Source organism: Artemia franciscana, chromosome 5 (genome assembly GCF_032884065.1).
Source record: "Artemia franciscana chromosome 5, ASM3288406v1, whole genome shotgun sequence".
Lineage (NCBI taxonomy): Eukaryota > Metazoa > Arthropoda > Branchiopoda > Anostraca > Artemiidae > Artemia > Artemia franciscana.
In genome coordinates, this window is record NC_088867.1 from 31484837 (window position 1) to 31505219 (window position 20383).

Below are 20383 nucleotides of genomic sequence, written 5' to 3' on the forward strand. Positions count from 1 at the left end.
GTCAACAGCTAATTTTTAAACCAAAAAAAATCATTGCTATTTTTAGTTAATAGTATTAAAAAATTCACATTTAATTGAAATGGTAGGAAACAGTTTATATTTGAGTGGTCTAATAAAAAAAGGTTTGAATTGTTCTTGCACTAAAGAAATCAACATATCTTCAGTTTCCTGATCCCAAATTTCCACATCTGTTTAAAACTTTTGCTCTGGAACTCTTTCCGTATTGGTCAACTTTATGAACTTTATGAAAAAAGTTAACTAAAGTTTAATTTTAATGCTTGCTCACGTAAAGGCTTACGGAAGGTTAACGAAGCAACTTTACAAACCTTGCGAACTTTACGAACGCCGTCTGAGCCGTCCTTAACTCAGTTCTCGGGGGTTCAGCTGCACTGGGGTTCAGTGACAGTGGCGCAAATCCTGAGAAATTTTGCATAACTTAAGAAAAAGGGATAGGATCTTAATAAAAATTGAGTCGTCATATTCAGTATGTCCATTAGGCCTATTGCGGAGGTTCAAGCTCTTATGTGCAAAGACTTGCACCCTTGGCAATGGGTGCTTGTTTATTGGTTGTTGTTTTTCCAGGAGTGGTAATATCGAAGTGTTAATCGTAGAATGGTAAGAGATGACTCGTTCTAAGGGAAATTAAAAGTTCTAATGTCTCAATTAAGTAAAAACGAGATAGTTCCGTAGAAAAGTGTCAATTTCTGTCATTCTGTCCCGCAAAATAGAAATTTTGACTTGAATACTGTTAAAATGCTATCGGAAGAATCTAGATTGTCAGTCGACTTAGAACCATCTATTTTTGCGAAATGTCATCCTGATCAATGTTGAGAGGGGATTATACCTCTAATAACCATTCATTTGCAATAGCGCTTTTGGACTAAGCAGGCAATATGGCTACTAAGTAGGAGAATGGATCCCCGATTACTGCAAACATTTTTAAAGCTGCATTTGCATTGTACTAATAAGTGGCTGGGGGACTCATCAAAATACCTATTAGCACATTGAAAATTGTCCAGTATTGTAGGCTAATTTGATAAAACATTCATTTTAGAAATCATTTCAAATGATATTATTTTTTGGCAATAACACAGCAGCCCTATTTGTCATAAACTCCTTATAACATGCTTATATGTACCAAAGAAGGTCCTTTCCCAGGAGCAGTGTTTTCTCAACAAATTTCTCAGTAGTATTTTCTCAACAAATCCTCCTCTGAAACTGTTTACCTCACTTCATGAAAAGAATTGTGGCTTTTCAGGTCACTCTTGTAGAAGTCTTAAGGGGTTATTTTTTTGGGAGATGATTCCTTTGCATAGCACTATTAGGCAAGAGATGAACTTTACCGTAAAAGCCAGGACAATTGGGCTGACAGCTCCCCTTATATTTATATTACGCTGAACATAAGAATATAAGAGCGGGACAGAAATTAAATAAGAAAATAAAATGAATGTAAAGAGTAACACTTGAAACTTAAAACATACAGAAATTTTAGGAACTGTCTTTAACTGGTTCTTAATTTAATAGGAACAATTTCTTACTTGAGAGAAGGGCTACCATTTCCCCTTAACTCCCTGATTTTTACGCGAAACTTATATAGGTCTTAACTAAACTTATTTGTATCAAATTAATTTAGTTAATTGGGAATTGTAGGTGTTTTAATTACCGATTACTTTTTAACACATTTAAATAATAAAACTTTATGTTTAAAGGAAATGCACATCAATAACCTTTTCCATTATTAAGGCGTTATTAGAAATACCCTTTATCCCTTCCTAGTTGACCAAGTTGTGACAGTTGTTCTCTAAGCGTTTGGGGGTGGGAGCTTTATCATAAAGATGGAAATTATGTTTATTGAGGGGTGAAGGGGGACATCTACTAAGGCTGGTAAATGTAGGTGCCACACCTCAAGGTATACTAAGAGCTCAGTTAAAAATCCCTTCCCCAATCTAAGCAGGGTGGGGATTAAGCAAAAGCAAGCTTAGAAAATAGGATTTACTTTTATTAACCAGATTGTCAGACAAAAAACTTAAACTCGACTGCAACTAAAACCTATCATAAACTTGTTATCAACCCATTATCAACTTGAACTACTAGGAGATTATTAATGCAGAAACAAGTAAAGTCACAAGACAAGTGAAGTTTATAGAGGAGGAAACGGAAATATGGCCTATCTGATTACTAGGGCCTGGGACCCAACAAACCAAACCTAAAATAAATGGCACCACAACACCCCACTGGTCAGAAATCTCCAAGAATTCAAAGAAATCGCAAAACACCAACTTCAAAATGTCAAATAAAACCTTCTAATTTTCTATCTCTGGCTATGTCCATATTGCAGCTAGGTAACAGATTAGCTTTACGATCTACTGTCATCCAGAACGTGCCCAATGTCGAACAATTGGGGTAATGGGCTACATAGTCATTGCATCTGGCTTCAGATTTCGAAGAAGGGAATCTTCCAGATTAGTGGAAAATGATCGTGCTAATATAGTGATGTAATTGCTGGTCTTGGCTTGAGGGGGCGGGGGATTAATACACCCGACAACCCACAGGCAAAAAGGGGGAAACCCAAAAGAAGTAGCCAATTTATGGGTCCTGGGTCATCATTTATCAGGCACCACGATTAATCAACAAACTTTCTTGTACTCTCGAATTCAAATTTGAGAGAGATAAAAATCGGGCTATGGTATATGGGGCGATAGCAAACGTCAACCATCCGCATTTGCGCTTGAGCTGTTGCCCGAATGTAAATCTGTGCATATTTTGAATTAATGTTAAAAGAGGAATCTTTCCACTGTACCAAAATATTTTTTTCAGTTAAATTTCAAGCCCTCAAACCTTCTCAGGCAAACTCTCTTAACTCTAAACCGCTTATTCTTCAGGTTTAATAATTTCAGACTGAAAAAAAGGTAAATCACCCGGTAAGTATAAGTTTTTTAAATAAAAACTTATTTTTTAGACACCCTAGTTAAGTCTTGCTGAAATAATTATCAGGCTGGAATTTGACACCTTCATTTTATGCAGGCCTTAATACTTTTATTACACTTCTCAGAGGCATAATTGTGAGTATAATTGGATGTAAACTTGGAAAAGCGATGGACAATTAAAGTGAATAAAACAGACCAAGCAAATTTTATGTTGTTTTGAATTTTTGTGCCTGATCTATCATGAGATGCTAGGATTAGATGCAGAAATTATGTGTGTAGCTCTAAACAAGTTCTGATTATAATGTTTGAATACATCAAGAACCCTGGCGTGCGAAGGATCCTTAGTTGAAACTCTGGCTTTCACTGTAACATGACGATGGTATGTGTTTTATAAATTATTGCGGTGTATTGGTCAGTACTTTACAATTTTCTAATATAACCCAGACAGTGATGTTTTATCTAAAACAAATCAGGATGAAGCTGAATTTATTGGGAAAAAATTCCTAGATGGTATAAGCCAAAGAGAATGGGTAACTGATAGCTACCCATATCAGTTATCCATACTCTTCGGTTTAAGCCTTATTTGTAAAAATGTAACCAACCCAGCCTCTCCTAAATATTCATTTAAGAAAGTTTTGGATAAATGTTTACGTTCTGAGTACCTACTAGTCCCATCTTTTAAACTTTTTGTATTTCTAACCTTACTATGATATGAAAAAAGTTTTTTCCGTAAGCGTAATGCTTCTGTGCTTGTTTCGTAAGGATATAATGTTGAACTTCGTGGAGCCTCTCCTAAATATTCATTTAAGAAGGTTTTGAATAATTATCTACGTTTGGAGTACCTACTATTCATATCTTTTAAACTTTTTGTATTTCTAACCTCAATGTCATCTGAAAAGAAGTTGTTTCCGTAAGCGTAATGCTTATGTGCTTGTTTCGTAAAGTTATAATGTTGTCTCTTTGGGGGAGCACCTTTTATTCTATTGGTTTTACTATATAATCGAAGTATTGTAAAAAAATACTTTAAACGAATCCTTACAATTAAGCTTCTGCTCGACAAAAGTGTGTCAGTATTAGGTATTTTACAATCGATTATAATCATAAGGGGAGGATATTATCCAAGGGAAGGGTAAAGAGAGTAAAACAAATTTATCCGTTTTCCTCAGAGTTCACACGGGAACAGTATGCGAAAATATAGGGGAATTTCTGCTCGGAAAATATCCAAGGATCATCAGCTATAGAAAGTGGTGCAAATCAGAAATTAATAACGATAGAATATCCCAATAGAAAAATGACACTGAAGCTAGTACCTACTCCAACAAATTCGAAAGTTTGTTCAAATTGCCTCCTTCCTTCAAAAGTTTGTTCAAATTGCATTTTAATACTTTAGTAATATAAGTATTATAATGCTACTATAAAGTATTATAATACTAATAAAATTTAATCTTTTATGGAAACCTAACCAGACCTAACCCAACCCAACGTAACGTAACCTAACCTAACCCCCACACCCATCCCTAATGTGCAAATACATAGCCACATTATACAAGTCCAATACATTCTGTAAGTCCAGTGCATTGCATTATCCATCACTTGTTTTTGTAGATATTAAACTGGTTTTCTGATATATAACTGAAGCGTAATTCTTGACTGTGTTTACAATAACCGACAAGTGTCATTTAGAACAAGAGCCAAGAGCTCATATGATACTTGTGACGAAGTCGGAAGAGCCAAGAGCTCATATGGTATGAGCTCTAGCAAAATTCTAAGAACTAATAGATTGCTTTAAAAGGAAAATCAGAGGCTTAATGCCGGTCGGGATTTAAAATAAGAGCTCTGAGTCACGAGGTCCTTCTAAATATCAAAATTTATTAAGATCCGATCACCCACTCGCAATTTAAAAATACCTAAATTTTTCTAATTTTTCCTCTCCCTTCAGCCCCCCAGATGTTCGAATCGTGGAAAACGACTTTTGTACAGCTCCCTGACACGCCTACCAGTTTTCATCATCCTAGCACGTCCAGAAGCACCAAACTCGCCAAAGCACTGAACCCCACCATCTAACTCCCCCAAAGAGAGCGGATCCAGTCCGGTTACGTCAGTCACGTATCTACGACAGTTATAAGCATTTTCCAATATTTCTGGTTCCCCCCCCCACCTCCCCCGAATGTCAACAGATCTGGTCGGGATTTGCAACAAGAGCTCTGAGACATGAGTTCCTTATAAACATAAAATTTCATTAAGATCCGGTCACCCGTTTTTAAGTTAAAAATACCTCAATTTTTCTAAGTTATACAAATTAACAACCCCCAGCTCCCCCAAAGAGAACGGATCCGTACCAATTATGTCAATCTCTTATCTATAACTTGTGCTTATTCTTCCGATCAAGTTTCATCCCGATATCTCCCCTCTAAGCGTTTTCCAAGATTTCCTGTTTTCAAGATTTCTGTTTCCCCCCTCCAACACTCTATGTCCCTAGATCCGATTCCAATTGAAAACGGAGCATCTGAGACATAAGATTCTTCTATATATAAAGTTTCATTGAGATCCAATCACCCATTCGTAAGATACCTCGATTTCACGTTTTCCAAGAATTCCGGCTTCCCCCTCCAACTCCCTTCAATGTCACTGGATCTGGTCGGGATTTAAAATGAGAGTTTTAAAGCACAAGATCATTATAGGTATCAAATTTCATTAAGATCTGATCACTCGTTCGTAAGTTACAAATGGCTATTTTTTTCAAATTTTTCCGAATTACCCCCCCCCCCCAACTCCACCAAAGAGAGCGGATCTGGTCCGGTTATGTCAATCACCTATCTTAGACTTGTGCTTATTCTTTCCACCAAGTTTCATCCTGATCTCTCCGCTTTTAAGCTTTTTCCAAGATTTCCCCCCCCCCCCTTAATGACACTGGACCCGGTCGGGATAAAAAAAAAATAAGAGATCTGAGTTTCGAGGTCCTTCTAAATATGAAATTTCATTAAGATACGATCACTCTTTTGCAAGTTAAAAATACCTCATTTTTTCTCATTTTTAGAATTAACCTCCCCCCAACTCCCCCAAATAGAGCAGATCCGTTCCGGTTATGTCCATCCCGTATCTAGGACTTGTGCTTAATTTTTCCACCAAGTTTCATCCCGATCCCTCCACTCTAAGCATTTTCTAAGAGCTTAGGTTCCACCCCCCCAACATCCCCTTCACCGGATAAGGTTGAAATTTAATATAAGAGCTCTGAGACATGATATCCTTCCAAACATCAAAATTCATTAAGATCCGATCACTCTTTCGTGAGTTAAAAATACCTCATTTTTCTAATTTTTCAGAATCAACCCTCCCCCCACTCCCCCAAAGAGAGTGGATCCGTCCCGGTTATGTCAATCACGTACCTAGGACTTGTGCTTATTTTTACCACCACGTTTCGTCCCGAACCCTCCACTCTAAGCGTTTTCCAAGATTTTAGGCTCCCCCCTCAATTCCCACCAATTTCACCGGATCCCAGCGAAATTTAAAATAAGAGCTCTGAGACACGATATCCTTCCAAACTGCAAATTTCATTAAGATCCGATCACTCCTTCGTAAGTTAAAAATACCTCATTTTTCTAACTTTTTCGGAATTACCCCCCCCCCCCAACTTCCCCAAACAGAGCGGATCCGTTCCGGTTATGTCAATCACGTATCTAGGACTTGTGTTTATTTTTCCCACCAAGATTCATCCCGATCCCTCCACTATAAGCGTTTTCCAAGATTTTAGGTTCCCCCCTCAATTCCCCCAATGTCACTGGATCCAGTCGGGATTTAACATAAGAGCTCTGAGACACGATATCCTTTCAAACTTCAAATTTCATTAAGATTCGATCACTCCTTCGTAAGTTAAAAATTTCCTCATTTTTACTTTTCAGAATTAACCCCCCCCCCCAACTCCCCCAAACAGAGCAGATGCATTCCGGTTATGCCAATAACGTATCTAGGACTTGTTGCTTATTTTTCCCACTTTATTGTCTGCTTATTTTTTCCACCAAGTTTCATCCCGATCCCTCCACTCTAAGCGTTTTCCAAGATTTTAGGTTCCTCCCCCTCAACTCCCCCCAATGTCGCCGGATCTGGTCGGTATTTAAAAAAAGAGCTCTGAGACACGATATCCTTCCAAACATCAAATTTCATTAAGATTTCGTCCCCCCAGATGGTCAAATCGGGAAAACGACTATTTCCAATTTAATCTTGTCTCGTCCCTGATACCCATGCCAAGTGTCATCGTCCTAGCTTGCCTGGAAGTGCAAAACCGGGGACAGACAGACAGACCGACAGACAGACAGACAGACAGACAGACCGACAGAATTTGCGATCGCTATATGTCACTTGGCTAATACCAAGTGTCATAAAAACTAATACATTCTGCTTAGATAAATTCAAAAGACACCTCTTGCAGGAAACCTAGTTATAGAAATTAGTATGGCCAAGGGTCAAGTTTGTCAACCCGTCTCCTTTTTGCCCCAAATTTGCAATTGATCCAAAACATAATGAAATATATGAAGATGAAATTCGTAAGAATTTGGGAATTTCGGGTGGAGAATGGTCCAAGCCTGAAGCCCCCTTCCCTATGTATGGGCCCTTTTGCAGAGTGTTAGAAATTTTTTGCTCTCATCAACGGGGAGTCCAATTGTAGGACAAGTATATTCGTTCATTGGGAGATTTGTAAATTTTTAGTAGAGAGCCTCCATTTTAACGGTATTGCTCAATTTTGCTTGAAAATAATGGGGCAAGTACCCCAAACATTGAGAGTGGAGGGAGGGGATCTTCATACGCGTACGCTCCTTTCAAGCCTAACCTATTTTGTGCATGAAAGTTTAGTTTCAAAAACTAAAAATATATTAAAAATAGATATGCACACAACTACAGTCAAGGAGACTTTCCCAAGAAATTTTAACCATTGGCCCGTACGGTTATGGTGCTATTAGGCTTGAAAATTGTAAAACAAAAGGCTTTGCGAACTATAGTTTGGAGCCCACTATTGCCTGGACCATAAAGGTCAGTAGTTGGAAGTTTCTTGGAGAAAATGACTGTAAGCATCTGAATATGAAATTTAAAGAGAATTTCAGTACTGTCGTCTCTCGATCACCTGCTTCCCAAGCTCTTATGAAAGTGATCAATCTCGTGCGATCAATCCAAGACAAAACATTATCGAGTCCACACTTTTTCCAACATACTGTATTCTATCGTTTGTACATATGTTTGCAATTCGATCTGCCTGTGATTGCACTATGTGATTGGAGGTATAGAGCAAGCCAATTTCTCACCAACATCCCCCTCTATAGCCAAATCTTTTGCAGAGACGTAGTCGTCGTGCAATCATAAGCCGTGTAATAATTTTCGATTTACATGATCAAAGGTACAAAATGTTGCCATGGACTTTCAAACACTCCCATGTGTTACAAACCTTTTACTAGTAGAGTATTTACGCTACATCTTGTCAAATCAGATCACAGGGCAGAGTGGGGCTAGCTGAGACGATTTTAACATTTTATGCTTTTACCATGATTGGCATTAGTTTACCATAAGCAGCATGTTTTCAAATCCCATGGACTATATTACAAGAATAAATTTTTATTTTGGTAAAAATTAAGCAATTAGCATACGGTATTTTTTGTTTACAGGATAGTTCAAATTGTATCAGCTTTGGTAACATTGTATCAATGGTAACAGCTAAATTAGATTCCGTTTGTTTGTTCTCGTTGTTGAGTGTTTTCTATATGGAAGTGGAATTTGCATGTGTCCACTAAGAAAATAACCGGGTATTATTTTGAATATGTTCTGTCATAGATTGTAATCTGAAAATGTGCACCTTTCGTTAGTTATAACGGAGTAGCTTAGATTTGCAATTTGAAAATGTGCCTATTTCGTTAGTTAAATGAAGTACATTTGTTAGCATATTATGTCTTCTGATTAAATCTAAACTACTCTAGTGGAACAAATGTCTCATCTGTAACATCTGAAAACTGTCATTGACGAGTTCGATTTGCTAAATAATAGCAATGAATATGATCAAAAGTGTATAGTTTTATTTACAGGTCAGAAAGTTTCAATTCCAAAAACAATATTTTAAAAATATAACTCTTATTTTTGGTTGGGGCTGAGTTACTTTTCTCCTGAAATTAAAAAGGAAAATGATGGTAAAATTTATATTTTTTACAAACAAATCAAGAAGTTTTAGTTCAAGAAATTATACTTTGAAAAAGTTTTCTTGGGTGGATGGGGAGGGGATAATTTAGGGAAAGGTGCTGAAAATGTTCAATAAATGAGATTTGCCTCAAGGGCTAGCTTCAAATACCTCTTGAAGGCCTTGTTTATTTACTCTGTATATTTAATTATTGCTTTTTACTTTCCTTAGAAGGTTCAAGTTCAAAAGGATCCGTAGATGGAATTCAAAATTCCTTCTCCTTAACAATCTCAAAAGTTTCACCTGAAAAATTCCAGTCTTTTCTTGAATATTAGTTATGGATTTTTGAAAGATCTTTAACTCATTTTGACCTGGAGGGATAAAAATATCCATTTGCTTTCTCAGTCTGCCTGTTTATACACAGAAAAATCTTTTTATGTAATTAGATATCTTCAGTTTGCAATTCGTTTTGAGATATTGAGAATATATATTTTTATTTTAATATTATTTGTTACTTTCTTTTGAAGGTCTAGGTTAGATTCCACAGTCACCTTCTTAACAATCTAAAAAATTTCAACTCGATAACCCCAATCAATTCTTGGATATTGACTTTTCATGTCATCTATAACCTTTTTTCCTTGGTGGCAGGGAACCCCCAATGGTAAAAACTAAAAACATTATTCAGAATTGACTGTAAATGTCATTTGCCTCGGGGATTAGCTTCGCAAAAATTTCATCCCAATAGGTCCTTCTAATCCTAAGATACTAATAACCCAGAAGTGGATCAATATATCGGCTGTTTTGGGGAAAATTGAAAGGTCATCCATTCAAATATTTACCCTCAATATGCAGGGAGTTTAATACAAATCAGAAAGACTGCGAGTAAAAAGATTCCCATCTAATCAAGACAAATTTTAAAATTGCAATAACAAGGGAACATAGGCCCTGGGTCTAGGTCAATCGAATAAAAATTCATTTTCCTTGCTTGGACCATCCAAGGATGTTTAGATGGGTGGGTTCCTGGCCCATATTTTCTCATGGTCATAGTTATTTGATGGAATACTCCAATCCCATCTGTTTAGATGTTTCTCCTCATTATGCAAGGATTGTATCGTTCACTGTTTTTTTTTTTTTTTCACTCAATTAACTAATTTGTCAATTTTCAAATTTTTTACTAATTTTAGCTTGTAATTTTTTAACTTCTTGATGTAGAATGTTGCAATAAGAATATTAGCAAGGCTTTTTAGCTGTGTTGGCAAGCGGCTCAACACTATCAAACAGTTCGTGGTAACGAACTGTAGTAAGGAGCGACCCGGCTCAATAGTAAACGAAACTCTAAATAACGGAATTTTGATGCTAAAATATACATCAAAAGAATCGGGTTTTCATGCTGATTTTAAATATATAAGTTTCATTAAATTCGGTCTTTGTCATCAAAAGTTACGAGCCTGTGAAAATTTGTCTTATTTTAAAAAATAGGGGAAAACACCCCTAAAAGTCACAAAATCTTAACGAAAATTACAGCATCGCATTCAGCGTATCAGAGAACCCTATAGAAAAAATTTTCAAGCTCCTATCTACAAAAATGTGGAATTTCGTATTTTTTGCCAGAAGACAAATCACGGGTGCGTGTTTATTTGTTTTTTGTTTGTTTTTTTTTTCTTTTCCCCAGGGGTCATCGTATCGACCAAGTGGTCCTAGATTGTTGCAAGATGGCTCATTCTAACGGAAATGAAAAGTTCTAGTGCCCTTTTTAAGCGACCAAAAAAATTGGAGGGCACCTAGGCCCCCTCCCACACTCATTTTTTCTCCAAAGTCAACAGATCAAAATTTTGAGATAGCCATTTTGTTCCGCATAGTCAAAAACCATAATAACTATGTCTTCGGGAATGACTTACTCCCCCACAGTCCCTGGGGGTCCCCTCCGCAATCCTTCGCTCTTTACGCTAAAGTTTGACTCTTTACCACAATTCTGCTTTTTAAAACAATTAAAAGCTTTAGCATAAAGAGCGAGGGATTGCGGAGGGGACAACCCATTTCATATACGGAGTAATTTCTGTTCGTTTTAAGTTTTAATGTCGCTCCTTACTTTCAGTTAGAAAAGCTAGTTTTTTTTTATATAATTGAGTCCTCCTTTCAAATCTTACCAGTCAATTTTTTTTTGTAAAAATTCAGAACTAGCCATTTGCAAAGGCATGTTAGCTGAGTTAGCTAGTGCGTCTACCAACTATAGAGTCTCAGGTTCAATTCCTGCAATAGTCAAAATTCTGCATACAATTTAAAAATCATCCTAGTTTTTACCCATTATCGTTCACTGTATAAACCATTTACACTCATTCGTAATGCCATAGTTCATGAAAACTGTCATCTCTTAGTTCACAATAAGTACGTGTGTGATGACTTGCAGTAACTTACCTCAATCCCGTTAGTTAATACTGGCTAAGTGCATTACTCTACAAGTGGCTTTAGATGTCGGCCAAAGAAACCCATTTGCTAATTTGGGCCAAGTAAGAGTTCTTTGCCTCTTTTTGAATTGGAGGGCTATTTAAAGAACCGGTTGGCTAATATGGACCAAGTAAGAGTGCATTACTTCCAACAGGTGGGCTTTGGGGACTTTTGGACTTAAGCACACATCACTCTCAGTAAAGGGAAATGACACTGAACTGTTAGGGGTTTGAACATACGATAACTTCACTCTAATTTTTGGCGGCTCTTCTTTGAGGACCTTTAATGATATTCTTTGTAGCTATTGCTGTTATTTTTGTTGATCTTTTGATTAATATTTCAGTAAAGCGGTAGTAGTAGTAGCAGCAGATATATTAAGGAAGGTTTTAATGTTTTTTCTGGGATTTCAAATTAAGAACTAGAATGTTAGATTGTAGTTTAAATTTAGACAAGACTTCAGTATTCATTCAAAATGTCCAAGCAATAGTTTTATGCATTGACATTAAAAACCATTTTTACTTTAAAGTTTTGGCTGTATTTCAATGACACGGGTTAAAAATGCGCATACTTTTGGTCTTGTATGGGGCTGAAGCCCCCCTTGACCCAGATCCCTTTAGACAGCTTTGAATATAGAAACATTGCAATCCAATACTTTTTTAAAGGAACCAGTTCAAGTTCTGGTAGTTTTAACTTTTAGTGTGGTAAAATAAATGCATTTCTAAGTCATCTATAAAAAAAAGTTCGAGGAACTTACAAGCATTTATTCGTTGAGGACACGGGTGCCCCAAAAACAGGACATGGCAAAGAGCGAAAAAATTGTTGATCCATTTGAGCTATGTGCTTGTGTCCATTTGAGCTTGTGAACGTGTTAAGTCCTTGGGCCCGATGGACCTCAATACACAATGAAAATGGCAAATAATAATTGTTCACTCTATGTTGAGGCCCATAAAAAGGCCATGAAAGGTGTTTTTTCTTTTGAATCTCATAATGGTAAGGTATTGGCTAAGAAGAATATAATAAAAACAACCCTTTAGATAGGGGACAGGAGCCCCTGAAAATTGAGCTCTTAAGTTTTTTCTGATTGGCTATGTATTGAAGTCCCCTTGATCTAAGGAATTATGGATTGGATTTCAAGACATTCAGAACACAAAGCTTTTTTGTATTTTTTGGGGCTCCATTTTTGAGTGAATGAATATTTTCTATTGTTTCTTTTTTTTGAACCAAAGACTAAGGGTGTAGTTTTTAAGATGGCTGGAAAATATCTTTAAATTAATCTTTTAGGTTTTTTTATCATTTTTTTTTTATCATTATTGCTGGTAAATAAAGATTTTGACCGTGACCATTTTCAACAAAACAAACAGTAGCCCAAAAAGTATTAACACAATAGGATAAATAATGTGCATTATCCAAAAGAACGAAATAATTCTCATGATTATATCTAACTTACTCTGATATGGTATGTAAATTTCCCGAAATGTCCTCAAAAGTTCTCTTATTCACTAAGAAGTATCGACGTGAGATGTTTAAATAAAAAAATATGACAGAAAAAATAATAAACGTGTGCGTGCCTCTGGTTCACTACAAGGTAATCCTTGTGAGATGCTTCAATGAGAGAAATGTAACCAATTAATATTAAACCTAAAACTGGCAATTCTGATCTGCTAAAATATTGACTGAATACTCTCTTACAAAGTAAATAAAGACGAAGTAAGTGTATTGAGCTATGGAGTTACCTTACTTGTCAAGTCTAAGACCCAGCTCTCTTAAACATTATATCAAATCACATATGGGAGCAGAATTTGTCTTGTGAATGTAATTAATGATGTATTATTGATTTGACTTGCTCAATGTTGGCTATTTGTAGTCTCAAACAAGGATGTTTAAGCTGAGAAGTCACGTGTATGCAGTAAATTGTATATAAGATGAAGAATTTGTCATAAAATCAGCATATTAACTCTAATGCGTCATATATATATATATATATATATATATATATATATATATATATATATATATATATATATATATATATATATATATCATGTCAAATATCCAAAAGTGCCATCGACAACTTTGATCTGCCAAAATGATGACAATTAATATTTACAAGCTTGGAAATGTAACTAAACAAAGGGTATTGAGACACATAATTACCTCATTTCTTAAGATTCAAGTCTAGGCCTCCTAAGTAACATAACGAATTATATATGAAAGCAGAATATATTCTATGAATGTAACTAATTGTTCATTATATCTCTGAATTTCTATATTTTGGTTAGGGGTACTCACAAAGAGGGGAATATAGGTCAAAGCTAAAAAAGTGGCAATCAAGTCAAGTAAATACATTAAATTACATATAAGAGCAGAATAAGTTTTATGATTTTACTTTTTCACTCTAATATGATGTAAATATCATCTCATTTATCATATGACTGTCACTGAAAATTCTGATTTGCTAAAATTATAACTACGAATATTCTCATGCCTGGAAATGTAGCCACAGAAAGTGTATTTCATTCTACTATTGCTTTGAATTTTCCTCAAACGCCTTCGAAATATATCTGCTTAATATGTTTCATGTTATCTTCTTGTGCTATTTCAAGGCAAACGATGGGAAAGCCTCGGGTGCGATGAACCATGTCTGATTATTTATTTATTTTGTTTCATCGATTCTGATTGTATCTAATTGGACTTAGTTGCATGACTCAATAGGTTATGGCTAAGTTGTTTAACAAGTCAATATTAACAACAAAATGACGCAACTTTGATTCCCACATCAGTCAAATTTTTCATATGCTTTTAAATTTTAGAAAAAAAAAGTTGAAAAAAAGTAAATTAGTATTTCTATGACTAATTTTTGGAACCAATTAAATTCCTTGATTGACTAATAACAAAACGTGTTAACTTACAGTGCGGATATAGCCAAGGCCATTCAGAAAGTCAGCACAAGGCGGGGTGACACTCAAGTGTCTTACACGAGTTTCATTATCCATTAATTATAACTGCAAAATTCACTCAAGGACGGAGATTGTTAACCATTGTCCTGGCATAAACTGGATCCACTTATACTACTTACCGATTGAAAATCTACATGATATTTGGTCTTGAATAAATACGTATTTTAATTCTTTCGGGATTCTTTAAGCAAGTTTGAACTAATTGGTTTTTGGAAGGAAACTATAAGAAGAAAATGTTAACATAAATTTATATTCTATTAAACTGATACATCTAAACCGAACATTTCAAATACACTGGTGTAAAGAAAAAATAACTCATTTAGGCTTTAGTTTAGGGGTGAAAGTTTGGAAAACTAATCGCGTTACTGAGTGAATCGACTAGACTATTATTTTGAAAACTGTTATTTGTATTATCAGGATATCCTAGTCCATGTCTGTATGTTTTCATGTTTCAAGTCAATCAAAAAAAAAAAATCCCAATTTTTTGACAAACAAATTTTCCGGCAACTCTTCATTCACTGGACTAATGAAACCCTTTTTTGATCCATTCAACAAGACTTGTATGTTTTGAGCAAATTTGTGGAAAGAGAATTAGTTTGCGAATTCTTAGTTCGAGAAATTCCCGATTTTCAAAACGATGAAGTCTGCTGGCACCTCAACCAAAAGCCAGATGATCTAAAGTACATCAAAGGAAGTCTGATTGACTGTGACTGTGTGTGCATCAGGTTCCAAATGGATCCTTATCTCCTATTTTCGTGCGGAAAATAAGTGGGGCTTGGAAGTGGCTCACAGTTCAGAAAATCACTTCCCTGTGTCCCCTTACCCCAAAGTTATTGCTTCATAAGTTTCAAATAGATCGGAGGACTCTCTTATAAAGGTTGGAAAAGGGGTGCAGGCCATTTAAAGAATCTTGGTAATTATCTGATACTTTCAACGAGGTACTTGCCCCATAAGTTTCTAATAGATTCGTAAAAAAATATTTTCCTTATACCTTTAGGGGAGCTTCTGGGGCTAGAGGAGCTACTAGCCAACTTTGGTTCTTAAATCCCTCAAATTGAAAGTTGTTGAGGGAATGCAACTAAACAAATGTACAACATGCCTACTTTCCTTTTTTTTAGTTTAGCTGGGAAGTGAGGTATTTAGTGGGGCCACATGAATCGCTCTCCAGTCATATTGTTTGAAAATAGTTGCTCGCTTCTGGCTCAAAAAAGTTTGCAAGATTCCGTCCTTTTCGAAGTTGATTACCTCTTATAATGCAGATTGAAATCTTTACATTATTTTCTTTATGAAATTCAGCAACTTATTTATTTTTGAAAAAGGCTACCTTATGTGCTAAGAATTGACTAAATACACAATTTTATGCCTTTTGCTTTGTGACTGGGCTCATATCTTCCTCCACTGAAGATGCAATCGTTTTAATGTCTCAATCATTTTGAGCAAAGTGAGTACCTAAGAATTTTGAGACGGTTTGATAATGGGTGATGGGGGTTTCAGGGGACAAAAAAAGTGTTAGTATGTTAAGAACACGGGATGGGCTTAATTCCAGGGTACTTGGATAGTCAATTTCGAATTGAATAAAAACTTTAAAGTTTCTATGACCATCCCTTGCATACAAAATAGCTGAGGAAAAAAACTACTGGTTTAATTCCGAAAGAACAACGACCTTAATAGGGTAAGATAAAATCTTCATTGAAGTGTTGATTCTCATTAAAGAGACAACAAAAGTGCATGAAACGGCATTTCTAAGGAGTTCCTTTTTTCAGAAACTTTTCCTGATTGTACGTGTCTGATTAGGCCTTGTCTCCAAGAAAAGAACTGAAACAAATTTATTAAATAAGTGTAGAATAGAGAGGTAGATAAGTGTATTTTAAATCCAAATATACAGCCATGAACAAAGTGCAATAACATAAACGATAAACATATTATAAATATTAAACATAAACATAAATATTCTTTCCATAAAGCAGATAATACGCAGACAATATTCAAAGTTTATGAAGTGACAGCCCAAAATAGTTTTTTTTATACATTTACTTCTGTTGTAGTTTATAGTAACTGAAGCTAAAAATTTCCATTTTTAACTGAAAGATGTTAATTATCAACACCATAAACACCGGAGATACTATGGTTGAAACTATTGTGAACATGGCGTGAAACTGTTTCAGTTTCAGTTTTACCAAAGATAGGACAGATTGGTAAATTCGCTACTCTGTTAAAATTGGTGCATGGAATTTTTTGCAGCAAAACCCAACAAAAGTCATTAAACTCTTAAATGTTAATGTAACTAGGGAAGTTGTGAAATTTTCACTTTCTTTTTTTGATAATGTCAACGGACCTTCCCATGAAGCAAAGTTGCATTATCTTCCATTTTTGCGTTTCCAGTTTTCTTTCATAGTTGACCCCCCACTTATTTTGTAACTTGAAATTTTTAAACATTTTTTTTAACTTAAGATTCATTGTTGTGCTTCAACTTTGAAACATTTTCTTGTACATTTTACAAAACTAGCTTAAGGTTTTTTTTTTATTACTATAAACTTTATAAAGATCTTTTCGACACTTTACAATGTAAGGTTATTTATTAACTTTGAAAATGTTCATTTCTGGTTTATATTCTTAAATTCTGAATTGATTGTTTTTTACTTTTAAAACTCGGTGTTTATACTTGAAAAATCTTCATACCTAATAAATACTATTAAAAACTACTTAATAAAAACTAACTAAAATTCTTTCCTCACCATATTTTTTTGGGGGATTGCTTATTTTGTAAAGTAACTTTGGAACTTCAAAATATAAAACTTTTAAACATTAGCCCTAAAAAAAGTTCTATATCGTTCTTCTACTATTTCCTCAAAATTAGAAAAAAAATTGTAGCTATAATTTTTTCTTGTCACTACAAATTTAATAAAATATTTTATAAGTTTAAACTGATTAAGATTGAAAGAATTATCTTCTACCTTACTCCTAAGCCTATATTTACAATCAAAGGAAATACTTTTCATATGTAAATGCTGTTTTATTAATGAAACATCTTAAAAACAAAGTATCAATGGAGTTTTTTTCCTCTAGTTTTCCTGCATCCGTTTTGTTTACTCTTTTTAGAATAGAATAGTACTTTATTATCAAGGCAACTCTTACAACATAAAAAACTGCCAAACTTATTGGTTTCAGTTAGCTAGCCTACATTGTATAAAAAAAAAAAAATATAAATACATAAATGAAATATTAAAACATTGCTTACAGCGACGAGCCAAACTGACCTGTGAAATAAAATGAATAAAATGAGTACAAGTGAGTACTTAAGTAAACAAGCAAAAGTACATAAGTAAAAAGTGAGTAAAATAAGTAAAAGTAGATAATTTAAGTAAAATGAATAAAAATGAGGGCATAAGTAAAAACATAAGTACATTATAAAAAAAATACAACGACGAATCCAACTGGCCTGTCAAATAAAAATGAAACAACAAAACTAACCAATTAACAATACAAATGACCCATTAACGTGATGCATTACAAATTTCATTTATTTATGATTTCAACAAACGCTGGCACAAAGCTCTTTCTGTAACGCTCAGTTCTTGCATTAATAAGATATAAACTTTGATTTTTTGTGCTTTTGATCGGGGTAAACTGGGCTTTGGATACATTGAAAGTGTGGGTTATGACGGAGATATTTTCCGAAATTGGTAAAAAGAGTAACACGTCGGGCTGCCAAGGTAGGGAGAAGGAATTCCTTGAGGATGAGAATGTAAGGCACTTTGCTCTGACCGTGAATAATTCTCAGAGCTCTCTTCTGGACAACTTCTTTGTAGCCTATTCGACTGATCTACCGTAAGACCAAAATGCCACACCGGGCAAGCATACTCAAGCTGTGGGCGGATAACAGATGTATAAAGGCAGAGCATATGTGCTTTTGGGTATGAAAATTTAGCAAATAGCTTAAGGAGAGACAGAGATCTATTAGCCCGTTTAACAACAGAGCAAATGTGGGCCTTATTTGACAGAAAAGATGCAGTAATACTGACTAGAAAATATCAAAATCCTTTTGGAGGTCAATTAAAAGGAGAGTTTTTTACAAGAGAACTTCACACTCCGATTTTCTTTTTTACAGAGTGCAACATAAACTCGTCTTAAGTTGCGATAAAAATTAAATCTAATTTTTGTTGAGCCCTTTCAGAATGACAAAGATAAAGCCTTATGCATTCCAGGTCTCTTTATAGTCACTTTCCGTATTAAATCGTGAAAAGTAATGATCCCCATATGGAGACTTTTCTCGTAAGTAACATTCTTTGATCTTTATGATTGTCAGCTAATATTTGTATATTCTGTCCCATGATTGCCGTAGTGCCCGAGAGCATTGGTGATGGTGCCTTTTCTATTTTTATTTCCTGCAGTGATTCCCTCTTTCTTCTATGGCATAAATTGGAGAGTTTAAGGTGTTTTTCTTTCTTGTCCATTCTGCTGATTATATTCTTTAATTTTAATTTTTTATACTCTCATGGAATTCCAATTTGACTCGACTGTTTCTTAAAGGAAGAAGAAGAATCTCTTCGAAGTTAACGCATAAATATTTTATTGTTCTAAAGTTCTAAGAAGTTTCTTTACAAAACTTGTCGACATAAAAAAATTAAGTTACAAAAAGAGATACAAATTTTAATTAGTATTTTATAAGCTATAAGAATGTTTTTCTTAAATGTAAAGTTAAAGCATAGAGTTTTAGTTACAAAAAAAAGAAATTCATAATGACATTTGTTGTTATGATGATAAAACGAGAGTTTCAAAGTTAATATACAAACGCAAAATTTTGGAGCGTCAAATAAATTCCTTACGAAATTAAAAAAAAAACAAAAAAAGTAAGGTTAGTTTTTCAAATATAAAAAAGTTTCTTCGCTGACGAAGACAATGCATTTTTAAGTTACAGAAAAATCTTTAAACAATTTGGTAGGTTGGAAAAGTAGGGAGGGGGATCAGTGAAGAGTTTCAAGGATCCAAGCGGCAAGTAGTCTGAAAACTTTAAGACGGACTTGAAACAAACATGTTCTTTCGCACATTCACACATTTGCCTTCTTCCTCTCCCCAACTGTCCACCAGTTAAATCCCCATCTTCTTTTCCTGAGAATTTACAAGAAAGTAACGTTGATAACCTAGATCCATAGTTGTTTCTGTTTACCTCTGCCTCCCTCCAAGTGAAAATTGTTGGCTCATTTTGCAGACATGCTGTTTTGATAGGCGTGGTATTCATGATCTCTTTCGATGTACTTCGCTACCTCACCGAGGATAGAATCTTTTCGAACAATACCTAATGTTCCCAATATTTTTAAAATGGAACAAAGATCAAAACTTTCTACACTATTTTGATAACCTCATGTCAAGTATTGTGTTTTGATTTACCTTGCTACTATAATGTGAAGAAAAATCGAATTTCCATGAGGGCTCATAGAAGAAAACTTAAGTAGATTGGAGATATGTCAGTTTTAATCGTTTCCTATCCCAGCCCAAAAACGGATTTGGTGGATTGATCCCATTGTCACCTCACAAACAGAACACTATCTGAAAGTTTAAATTGCACACCTCAAGTCGTTTCTGAGACATTGCGTGTATGCCATTTTGATAGCCTGAATTCGCTTAGTATCAATAGATCCACCCCATGCTTCCTCCCCTATTGAAACTTTGAGGTCTATCCCTCTCCCTACACTCCTTAAAGTTTAGACTCGATTTCCCAAGCCATTCTTGAGATACTCTTAAACTTTTGTTTTCGTTACTGGGTAAATTTGGTGTTCTTCGATTTACATTGTTACTCCATTGTATTACCGTGAATAGATTCTAGTTTCATAGAAGCTTAAAGTGCCAAATTTTTTGGCAAATTTGAGACAGAATATATTTAGCCCTCCTTTACTCCATCC

The 20383-nt window shown here is 34.9% G+C and overlaps 1 protein-coding gene across 3 annotated transcripts in view; it reads left to right on the forward strand.

The window, feature by feature from the left end:
* Window positions 1–3226: 3226 nt before the first annotated feature.
* LOC136027264 (follistatin-related protein 1-like) overlaps window positions 3227–20383 on the forward strand; it is a 78111-nt gene continuing 60954 nt past the window's right edge. Inside the window, exon 1 of one of the 3 annotated variants that reach the window (XM_065704341.1) lies at window positions 3227–3306. In XM_065704341.1, coding sequence (XP_065560413.1) covers window positions 3298–3306 — 9 coding nt within the window. In that variant the 5' untranslated portion in view covers window positions 3227–3297. Of the gene's footprint in view, window positions 3339–18694; window positions 18756–20383 lie in introns of those variants that run through there. The other 2 variants (XM_065704339.1, XM_065704340.1) reach the window with 2 other exon arrangements.